Source organism: Oratosquilla oratoria, chromosome 5 (genome assembly GCF_046742065.1).
Source record: "Oratosquilla oratoria isolate Oo_2021 chromosome 5, ASM4674206v1, whole genome shotgun sequence".
NCBI lineage: Eukaryota > Metazoa > Arthropoda > Malacostraca > Stomatopoda > Squillidae > Oratosquilla > Oratosquilla oratoria.
The window spans coordinates 88343218-88355872 of NC_134781.1; the positions used below are offsets into that span (position 1 = coordinate 88343218).

General features: G+C 43.9%; 1 protein-coding gene across 1 annotated transcript in view; it reads left to right on the forward strand.

Moving 5' to 3' along the window:
• LOC143025655 (sialin-like) overlaps nt 1–12655 on the forward strand; it is a 40335-nt gene that overhangs the window by 10916 nt on the left and 16764 nt on the right. The window contains exon 3 of the mRNA XM_076185651.1: nt 10580–10953. Coding sequence (XP_076041766.1) covers nt 10580–10953 — 374 coding nt within the window. The remainder of the gene's footprint in view (nt 1–10579; nt 10954–12655) is intronic.

Here is a 12655-nt window from a genome sequence, read left to right on the forward strand (position 1 = left end):
CTCTCACGAGTATAGCTCATTAGGTAAATACACACACACACACATAAATATATATATATATATATATATATATATATATATATATAAAAGAGAAATTCAGAGAGAAGCGACTGAAATGGTCCCAGATCTTGCTGAGAAACAGAGGTACCCCACGAACCGAACTCTCATCTTGTATACAACCAGGAAACACACACACACACACACGCGCGCGCGCGCATATACATTATTCTCTTTGTTTACACTTTATTCGAGTTTATCTACTTGTTCGCTACTGTTTGCACATTCATCCCTCCGTATCTGCCCTTTCGCCCGCCGCCGCCGCCGCCATTTTTCCCTTTCCTTTTATGGGCAGATCACCTCCACCTCCTCCACGAGTAGACAAGCTCCTCCCCCCTCTCTGCCTCTCGCTCGCAGTCACGTGGGCTCCGGCGTGTCGCGCGAGACGGCTCGACTGTGGCCTGCCTGTGCGTAATCGAACGAACAGAAGACGTACAGAAGTGTTTTAGATGTCCGGTTCACGTTTCCTGGTGCTTTACACCTCAAGGTTGAGGGCAAGCGACGCCGATGGCCGCACGTACCGAGGATTAGCGCCGTTTCCAGGACAAGTGCCAGCGGGGGTGTCCCAGTCTTTATTTATTTGATCTATCTATTGACTTAACTTATTCATTTATACCTTTATCTATTTACTTATTCATTCACGTATTCGTTTATTTATTTATTTTTGTTTCATTTTTTTTATTGTGTGTGTTTGGCAAGTAGTTTCCCCTCGTTAGATCATATGTTCGTCTGGCGCAAACTGAAATATGCGGCGACACTTTGGGGAGAGTCCATCCCTCAGCTGATTAAAATCGCCTGCCGACAGCCAGCCTAAATCCAAGGCAACACCACTTCCAAACGGATGAACCCCTCTTGTGCTGTGTGGCTTCAGTCGTGTTGTTATGGCCAAGCGATTTCATTCACTTACGTGGTACCTTTTGCATTTTTATTTACATTTACTGTATGAATTCCATTTACCATTCCACCTTCCTGAAATATTGTTTTCATTCATTTTCGAAAATCCCTCGTCTTCACCTTCAAGACACGAAGGTCTACCAACTACTTAAGGTCTGTTATCTGAATCACATTTCTGAACAAAGAAATCCTTATGAGTGATGACCCGTCTCTCGGGTTCTACGCAGAGAATTCTGCACAAACTTTACATTCCGGTGACTACTGACGCGGCGTTCGCATGATGCCCTGTGACCTTCACAGCGAGCGAGGGCGGACCCCGGCTCCGTGGGCTAACCAGCAATTATACCCTTGGAGAGAATACCCGATGCAGGGGCGAGGTTATGAAGTCGGCACAGCAGAGATTTAAGAAAAAACGGTAGACATGAGTGATAGTAGAATCTAGAGGTGATTATGATTAAATACAGCGTGACTCTCGTCCGTAATGATGTCACTAAAGTCTGCAAAATGTTGATGGATTAAAACTTGTAAACATCAATTCTCCAGAGACCATTTTCTCTCTCTCCCTCTAAGGAGAAAATCCAAGAATTAAACGCTAAGAATCAGGAAACCCCAAATCGAATGTACTTAGTGATTTTCTCTCTTTCTCTCTCTCTCTCTCTCCAAGGAGAAAATCCAAGAACTAGACACTAAGAATCAGGAAATCCCAAATCAAATGGACTAAGTGCGTCTCTTTCTCTCTCTCTCTCTCACACACACACAGACATACGAAGACACACACACAAGAGGACTCCAAATTGTTTAGGGGATGTGAGAGTGGAGGACTTAGGAGGGCTGTGAGGGAATATTGTACGATACCTTCTACACAAAGAAGAGACCATTGGTATAAAGACACAACAAAAACCCTACGACGATAAAAGACTAGATAGAAAACACGAAAACACTCCAACAATGAAACAACCACAAAAATACACATCTATGAGATCCCTATAGCTTACAATTCACCTCACTCGTGAATATACAGATCGACAAAGTGCACACAGTCTTGTTGGACAAATAATTAATTAACTGTGTTTACCATCCCACGGAGCTCCAACCGCGCACACCCAAGTAGTAGTTAAACAACCCCATCCCAAGAAATTCCATTATCTACAAATAGTCTAGTGTCTTATTCCTACTCTTTAGTAAAATTGTACCTAGAGCGTTAGCCTTTGAACTGCATGATCATATATTCAAAACTGATGATTGCAAGCGTTATTCAAAAGATGGTTTTGATTTCTGTTATTTTGGTTTTGAGTGAGGGCACTTTAACCCATTCAACTCTGATGACAAGATGTCTTGTCATTTGGTCAAATAAAACAAAAAATCATAAAACACCAAAATGTTTGATCAAACACCAGAAAAATATGACGTCAGTCCTCGCTTCGCTGCGAGCGAAGCGAGGACTGACGTCATATTTTTCTGGTGTTTGATCAAACATTTTGGTGTTTTATGATTTTTTGTTTTATTTGACCAAATGACAAGACATCTTGTCATCGGAGTTGAATGGGTTAATTCTATTTTGATATTAATGGCATTTTCGATGCGGTATATCGTGGATCTCGGAAGCCTTGTATCTGGCTTATATATATATATTTCTTATATATCTGGCTTATATATATATATTTCTTACTAACAGTCTCGACTCATGTGACTACTAACACATTCACGGTTAGAAAAAGGAATTAGAACCTGAGGTTTGCAACCAGACGTGTCAGAAACATTAACGATGTTATTATTTCGCAATCTGCTCTATTTCAGGTTTCACACACACACACACACACACACACACACACACACACACACACACACACACACGCACGCACAAGCCGTAGCTGAAAATTTCAACACACACACACACACACACACACGCACACACACACACACGCACGCACAAGCCGTAGCTGAAAATTTCAGCATCGCTGCACTGCAAGCAGGCATTCCGACACTTGTGGAAAAGAAGATGTGTGTGTGTGTGTGTGTGTGTGTGTGTGTGTGTGTGTGTGTGTGTCTGTGTGTGTTTGTGTGTATGTGTGAAGTGCGTACGCGCACATACCGACACACACACAAACACACACATGTACACATACATACATACGGGCGCGTGCACACACATACAATCATAAATACACACAGATACAGACACATAGACACACGCAAATATACAGACACACAGACATATATATATATATATATATCAGTGTAAGGGTGGTGAGTTAGACACAGAGAACAATTGGAGTTTTATTCACTGACGTTTCGTCCTTACCAGGGCATTCTCAAAGTACATCATGTACTTTGAGAATGTCCTGTTAAGGACGAAACGTCAGTGAATATAACTCCAACTGTTCTCTATGTTTAACTCACCACCCTTCCACTCATTTGTCTTCCATACTATATACCATATACATATATATATATATATATATATATATATATATATATATATATATATATATATATATACTGTATATATATATATATATATATATATATATATGTATATATATAAATATATATATATATGTATGTGTGTGTGTGCGTTTGTGTGTATGTGTGAGGTGCGTACGCACACATACCGACACACACATATGTACACATACATACATACGTACGGGCGCGTGCACACACATACAAACATAAATACACACAGACACAGACACACGCAACTATACACACACAGACATATATATATATATATATATATATATATATATATATATATATATATATATGTGTGTGTGTGTGTGTGTGTGTGTGTGTGTGTGTGTGTGTGTGTGTGGACCTAGTTGTATCTTAAGGGAAGGGGATCTATGCTCGTGGTGTCCCTTCTTTGTATCTCGGAGTGTCTAGTTTGCGCTTAAATTTGTGTATATTTTTTGCACACACTAATGTTTCGTGACGTGTGCGTGCGTCCAACTATGTGTGCGTGGTTGCAGGTGTCTATGTGATTCGCCATGGTCTTGGATCACGTGTTGGACTCGTGATCGACAGCTGTGTCCCTCCCGGAAGAGAGCTCAGAGCTCATATATGATCGATCTATGGGTAATGCTGCGACCTTACACGCACACACACGAGGGTTGGAGTCACGACCCGCAGCGCAGTGATACTGAAATTATTTCAGCCTTGGGTGGGATTCGAACCCGGACCGCCGTAGTGGCATCCTGGAACTCTACCACTGTGTATATATGCGTGTATGTGTTTATGTGCATGTGTGTGCGCGTGTATGTGTGCGTCCGTGTATATGCGTGTGTGTGTATATACTGTGGCTCTTGCTTATTCGCCATCTGCGTCGTGGCCTTCTGGGACCGAACCGAGTAGACCTGTGTGCCCGGACCTCGGGACGATGGTGCTCGGCAGAAGCTACTTCGACCGAGAAGACCGGGGGGGGGGGGGGGACCCTTTCCAGACCTTTTGGCGGCGGCGCGGGAACGACGCCACCTCTGGACGTGGCGAAACAAGAGCGAGGAAGTGACTGGAGGGGGGGGGGGATAATATGATGCCATACTGAGTGAGTATGTAAGGTAGGCATCCCCCCTCCCTCCCTCGCAGAGCGGGTTCCTTAGACCCGGCGAAGCGAAGGCAAGGGGACTTCGCCGGGGCGAGGCCACTGATCTAGATATAACTGGATCACGGATCGCTGTCGATATTATGAGGTCGGCGGCAGCCATGATGTTAGTACCAAAACAAAGTCGCGCCACGCGATCACTGATCTGATACAGTTACAGTTCTCGGCAGCTTTCGCTCCCATATACATATTCAACGATCATTTTACAATGCCAACTTGTGCTGCATTCAACTGCACCAACCGGAGAAAAGGTGGATGTGAGCAGTCCTTCCACTCGTAAGTAAATTAAGGTTTTATTACCCAAAACATCCCGATACCTATCAACAAATGATGCGGCCATCAGGAGCCATAAAATGTTGCCCACCAACTGTTTTGTTAGGTGTTGTCATGTTAATGCTTTGTATTTATTATCGTAAGAAATAGAGATCTAGCAGCAACCCATTTGTCACGAATGTAATCGTGGCAATAGCAGGATAGATATTTATCATTTAAAAATATCTTATAAGGCTCAAACGCTGTCCAGAGCTGTGTAGCTGTATAGAACCAGTTGTTCTTCCTGATTACATGTGTAGGCTTTTTCTATATTGTGAAGTGTGAGGAATTCATATTAGATGGGCTGAATTACTATTCGGGGCCCGTTAAAAAATTATGTAACGTTTTTTCTGGTGAAATTCGACACCCCCCACCTCATGTAACATTGCGTAACACTGGGTGTTACATCTCCCTGTATTACATAACACTGATTACAACTAATTACAACTCGGCACCCCCATCAAGTGTAGGCCAGATCCGCCAAACACCCCTCCCCCTTGACTTCTCACCAAAACATACTCATTTTTATTTGTCCTGTGTGAAATTGTTTACGATTGCATCAAAGAATGAAACATGGTATGATGTTTTTGGATTTTTTTGCTCGATATTTATTGCTCGATCTGTTAAGGATATGCTATTTCAGTGCATAATTTATGACATAAATTAATAAATGAATATAAATAACCATTATTAGCGTTGCGTAGCACTGTTGAAAACACCCCCACATCCTCGTAACGCATCGCATCTACCATGCACCCCCCCCCCCGCGTTACATACTCTTTGAATGGCCCCTTACATGTTCACCACTTTAATGCGATATTTTACTATTTGAAACAATTTAGATCATAGATATGGCAATTTCTATATCTTTCCACATGTTCGACACAACCCCGGATTCTAACCTCATCGTCAATTTGATCAAATGTATCGTCACGTGCTTCTGCAAAATCAGGCTCCATCATATCTCCAAATTGTATTCTCAAAAAGTAAACGGTGTCAAAGTGAGGAAGGAGTTATCAAAACTTGTTTTATTCAAGCACCAATAACGATAAGCAGTACAGTAATCAAATGTTATAGGGATATTTATTCCGTTAAATGCTAGTATAGATCTATTATTATCCTATAATATTTTGACTATATATCATTATCCCATTTGTTGTCTGTGTAACATTCCCTTGAAGTTATAATATATACTGGAATTATAATTTGTCAGTGCCAACTCATCCATATACTGTACATGCACAAGTTTATGTATATAAATGGTTATTTCTGCCAGAGGTAATAAATATCAATATATTGTTTTATTGTGATGCTATTTTGATATACACCTTGTATACGTATGTACGTACGTATGTATGTATGTATGTATATGGAGGGCCCAGCAGCGACGAATTGTGTGGCCATTATATACCCAATCATGCTTGGATCACAGGCCACGAGAGTATCACGACAGCTCCCATGACACTGATCTAAAAATGGTGTTATAATGACCGGCGGAGCGGTTCACACTAGCTGTTTTGGTACTTCCATTATGGCGGCCATGTCCCGCCCGCTGGCCTCACTCCTGGGGCAGCCCACGGCCCGTATACGCTATCCAGGTGTTATATAGATCAGTGGGCGAGGCTTGCGTAGTCATCGAAGGACGAGAAGGAACCGCTCGTCGTCGAAGATTTTGTTATATTTTGCTTTTCTCGTCAAGATCCCAAGGCCGAAGGAATTGATAGGGAAAAAACCATACCGTTACCATTACCAGCGCCATTACTGATGCCATTACCGAACGCCATTACCAAACGAGGAGTATTTTCCATTACCAGCGTGGGCCCAAGAAAAACGGGTCATTCGGTGCGGACACCGAATTTGGAGTTTGCCTTGCCATTACCGTCAAGTTTGACACAATGAGTGCCATTACCGTCAGTTGATCCGGGAGGATCGCGAAGTTTCCCTCAGCTGAATGAAATCGCCTGGCACGAAGAGGTGTGTGTGTGTGTGTAAGTGTGTGTGATCACATTTGAGTTCATGTTTTTGTGGCTGTGTATATGTGCGTGCGTGTGTACATGCCTATCTATTCTATACAACCAGACTGCTTAGTAGCATGAGACCCCTTTCAGCATTTCGTTACCAATAACCAGCGCTTCTATCATTGGACTTCTCTGAGTGCCGATGAGGCTCAGCCTTACGAGAATGCTGCATGCCTCTGGTCCGTAGAGGTGTCACTGAAATTCCTAGTTCCCCCATACCACTCCCTTACCAAGTGCGACTTGCTTCACTCTCTCTCTCTCTGGGATACCGCCAGACGGTTTTATTCAGCTGTGGGTGAACCACACACAAAACCCGTGGCGCAGTGGTTAGAGTTCTCGCCTGCCACTACGGCGGTCGGGGTTCGAATCCCTCCCAGGGTTGAAATAATTTTAGTATCGCTGCGCTGCGGGTTGTTACTCCAACTCGTGGGCGGGAAGTTGGGTGTGTGTGTGTTCGTGTATGGTCACAGTATTTACCCATAGATAGGTCATATATGAGCTCTCTTCCGGGAGGGAAATAGCTGTCGATCACGAGTCCAACACGTGACCCCTGATCATGGTTAGCCTGTTAACGCCTGTGGCATTTTGTCCTGTCTACGGTCAGGGGGATTTTCGACTCTTTCGGTTAAATGAAAATAGTCTGGCGCCGAAGGAATCGAGCGAGACTGAGAAAATTCTCCTCGATCAAGGCCGCCAGGGCATCTTAGAATCTTTGCCTCCGGCCAAGGCTCGTCTTTCGGGGCAACAACGCGAAGAAATTCGCCTCTGTCACTCTCGCGTGTCAGTGATATCCGTTGCAGACGCGTCCTTCTGACCAATAGACAGAATGTACGTCATTCCTCGGTTCACGTGACGCTCCGGGCTATTATCACCGTCACCACTTCCTTTTAAACTTTCTTTTTCATTTATTTATCTATTTCTTTATTCACTTGTTAACCTTTTATTTGTTTATTTAGTTCTTCTTTTATTTATTTATCTATTCATTTATAAGTTTATTTACTTTTTTGGGAAAGTGAGGAAGGTTTAGAAGAACGATTCCTTTGTTTTGTAAATTCTATGAAGTTTTTTTTTTGTGGTCACCCAACTTCAAAATGAACAGAGAATTAGAGAGCAAACAACAAACATCATCGAGAAGTGGCGACATGACGTCACGTATGACTTAATGCAAGACATCGTCAGGAGTACAAATTCCTCTACATCTTTTCATCCACAAATGAAAGAAAAACAATCCGAAGTTCAAATTAACGCAATTGAACTATATATAAAACATGTGAATATAAATTCAAAGCAGTTGCAATTCAATTTGAAATAATCAAATGTAAAATAAAAAAGTTCTGAAATTGAAATCAAAACAAGTCAGGAACATTCAAGACAAATGAATATCGATTCAATGTATAGACATGAAAACTTCACTGGCAAACAATAATATGCCCTCGTTTTTTATTTTCTTTTAATTTGAGGACGAAGGGGTGTAGAAACACTTTAATTCTGAATTACTATAATGTGGAATTTCTAATCTTCAAAATTTCGTAAATTCTTGGGAGTTATTTTTTGCCTTCGAAAGGTTTCCTGTGCCATACTATTGCTTAACCGACACGCAAGATTGAAGCATAAGAGAGAGAGAGAGAGAGAGAGAGAGAGAGAGAGAGAGAGAGAGAGAGAGAGAGAGAGAGAGAGAGAGAGAGAGAGAGAGAGAAAGAGAGAGAAAGAGAGAGAGAGAGAGAGAGAGAGAGAGAGAGAGTTCAAACAGAAAAAGACATTTTATCTTGTGCCTCCACCAGCCTACTTACTTCGTTGGCTTGAAGAGTGACCTTCAAGAGAGCCTAATGCTAGGTCACGCTCGAGAAGCTCTTGGAGGGGGAGCCACCCAACTGGGCTGAGGCGGATCGAGTTACAGCCACCGGGGGGGCTGCAAGGAGGAAGTCTCCCGGTGACTCGACGGAGGTCGAGGAAGAGGAGGTGGAGATAGGTCGTCCTTGAGAAGCGGTTTGTGGTTAAGCTCTAGTTACACTCGAGGGGTCCCGTTGTGCCAGTTCTGGAGACGGAAGCGAAGAGGCCTGGGCGGAAATGAAAGTGGCACCGGGGGTTGAAACTGGAGTAGGAAACCCTGTATGCGTCAGTGACACCCCCTACGGCCCCGAGGCACGCAACGTTTATTCATGACTGGAGTGTAATCTTCACTCGTTAAAGAATGCTGATCACTTCTGGTTTCTGTTCTTCATTTCTATCGACCTCTCCTGTGCCTCCTCTATGACTCTATGACTTTAACAAGATAGTTGCCGACACAATACTAAATTATTCATAATATGTGCAAGTCGCACCGTCAGTGGAATGACATCGTCTGATGTTATCCATAATGATGTCTGTCAAGGAGATCATGTCTCTCTCTCTCTATCACACACACACACGCACACACTCGTGGCGCAGTTGGTAGAGTTCCCGGATGCCACTACGGCGGTCCGGGTTCGAATCCCGCCCAGGGCTAAAATAATTTCAGTATCGCTGCGCTGCGGGTCGTTACTCCAACTCTCGTGTGCGGGGAGTTGGGTGTGTATGTGCGTGTAAGGCCACAGCATTACTCATAGATCGGTCATATGAGCTCTGAGTTCTCTTCCGGGAGGGAAATAACTGTCGATCACGAGTCAACACGTGATCCAGGACCATGGTAAATCACACACCAACTGTAAAGGCACATGGCACGTGCTTACACATGTACTTATATGCACACGTATATACATATGCAAAGTCACGCAAGCACCCTCGAAATCTTACAAATACATAACACAAATACTTACTCTAGTTCTCACACACATGCACACCACCCACGCACATGTAGACGCACACATAGACACAGGCCACGGAGTAGACAAAAGGAGTGGCCTACCGGAAGTGAATGCCAAAAGTAGTTATGAATTCAAGATGCAATATGAAATGAAGGCGTCCTTTATTCTATAAAAAAAAAAGACAACCAACGAACAGAAACACACCGTAAGACCCATCCATGCACTCACATCAACACACAGATAAGAGACATCAGACGAACAGACACAGTCCATAAGGCGAGACCCTTAGTCGACTGGTCCAACGACGACACACTCTTCGATTTAATTCTATTCAGGAGCGGGGTGGACCCTTGGACCTGAATGACCTCCCGACCGATCGAGACCCCATTCCTTGGTCCACGTCTGCCAAACAGGGGACCAAACACACCGAGGAGTTTGTGTTTACTGCAGAACTCCATGACTGTACGGAAAGAGTAAATGGACTCAAAGATATGAATACATATATTCATATCAAAACCTTCTCTGCCGAACTGAACTTTCCGTTTTTATTCTGGCTGCCGCCAGGCGATTTTATTCGTCTTCCCCTGTCTCTTCACTCCTGTGGGATCGTCCCTTCAGTAGTTAAGGGAGAGTATATCGAGCCTCACCCCGACCCCACCTCCAAATAGCCAACTGAAGAAGTTCCTCTCTCCACCATTACCATGTTAAGAATACCTTTCCCCTTTTGTACTTCAGCGATGCCACGTTTTCAGTTCACTTTCATTTCTAACCTAACTAACCTAATCTAATTCATAAGTCTCCCCCACACGAACAATTTAACCTCCACCTCTCGCCACAGAGTTGTCTGGGGTAGTTTCTTTTTAAGGTACGCGAGGAGTTTGTATATGTTTTAACATGTTTTTAACTTGTTGCAGCCTCGTGTACCGTCCCCGTGCGGGTACAGCTGGCAGCACTCGTCTTCCTGGGCTTCATGTGCATCTACATGACCCGCATCAACCTCTCGGTCGCCCTTGTCGCGATGGTTCGACACGAACCCCACAAGGCCGACCACCTAGTGGCCCTCGACGAAGGACCCTCCCAGCAGGAGGATCACAGTCCACAGGCGGCGAGTTTGGTCAATGGGAGTCTTTCCTTGGACAACACCTCAGACTCTCTCCTCCAGAGAATCCCTCCAGCTCTCGAAGTCCTCAACTGCCTCGCTGAGGACCCCGAGGTCTCGCCGCGTGTGCAGGAGCTGGAGTCTTTGGCGGAAGAGAAGACTCCTGAGGTGGTGCGCGTGGGATCCACGGTAAGGCCGGAAGGTGGTCGCGCTCCAGCTGTGCCACAACCATCGCTCAACTCGAGCATGACTCCCTTATTGTATGTTCCTAATTGTAGTGTACAGGAAGGGACCTAACCTCGAAGGGTCCCGCCCCTTATTCTTCAGTTCTCATTACACATTTTGAAGTCGCGTATGGTCCCAGATTGTGCTGTATCATCTCCTCCGCTATTCCTGAAGTTTACGCAACTGAGTAAGTGCGCGTGTGTATTATAAATGTCTGTTGCCTCGAGTTTCGCTGACTGGATAATCGGTCACGGTTCCCAGGCCTTCCCGTAGATCTCTCTAGGATTAGTCATGGCAAAATACAGTTTAACCCCCAAAAAATTGCTACAAAAGGTTTCTCAACTGATTCTGGTAGGTTTTAATGTACGTTTTAACATACTAAAAGTTTATCAAAGTATGACCCCCGGAAAAGTGTTTTTCTTTTTCAAGATGGCGTCCAAGATGGCCGCCGAAACCTCTGAATGATCATAACTCTGTAACTATCAGCTCAAATTTGATGATCTTGGTGTCTATCCCTAGATTTTGGGGGTCAAAGAACACATTAAGACAACTTTGTATATCATTGAGCTCTTAAATCATTATGAAATTAGATTCTTGACCTTAAGCTGTCCACTATCACCTAATGCACAAACACTTTTGTCCATAGAACAAGTTTCAGAGCTTTCAATTTTGAGTGTCATCCTCAAACCATCAAGGAACTTTGGATAAACATCTGGGCGCTTTTCCTCCAGGTTGTTCATTTGCTGCGGGTAGTAATGAGCAGATCGCAGATAATTGAAGTGCCCAGCTGCAGCAAAGACAGCTAGGCAATTGGACACTGCCTGCAAATGCATCAACCAAGATCCAGTGCAATCTGCCTTGATCAACATTCTTGCTATGCCAACCATACGCTGATAATTCGGCCACAACTGGCTTGTCCTTGAGGTCTGAGCAAGTTCAGATTTCTTCTTCTCCATTACTGTCTCAAGTTGGATCAAAACCTCAGAAGAAGCATCATCTTCTAGCATCGTCTTTCCACTAAGAAGGGAGGAGTACAATTCCTCTGCCTGATCCAGCAATGCCTGACTCTTAGGATCATCTTTGGCCATTTCCATTACAAGCTGGCTATGTAGGCACTTGTCAACAAGAAAGTGGCCCCCGCAAAGCCCTCTGGACAGCTTTTCCTGTCATCATGTGCACAACTGCATTTTCTCCATAGACAGTCTCAAGTATGTTTTTGAGACAGGTCCCTTCCATGAGAGTTCCCATAGCCCCCAGCAAGTTCATCAGTGTATGAAAACACCCCAACATCAGAACAATGCCTTTCAGGTGACTACTTTGTGAAATGTCCCTTTGCCATCCAGAGTGATAACATTGTGATCAACATTATCAGCGGCAAAGAGGACAGACATATCCAGCAAATCTACGTCGCCACCTAGGACATCAGGTTCCACACAATCTGCTGCATTTTTTTTTTTTTTAATCTGATCACTTCTGTGTATGAGCAGCAAAATCCCATCTCATGAAGGGTATTCACAATGAACTTTGAACGATACAGATGATGGATTTGCACAGCAAGACCCACTTGTAGCGGTGCAGTGACAGCTCGTGGGCGAACTGCCTGAATTATGGCATGACCAACTGCAGCAACATTGCGTCTTGTGTCTTTCCCAGCGAACAATGTTTC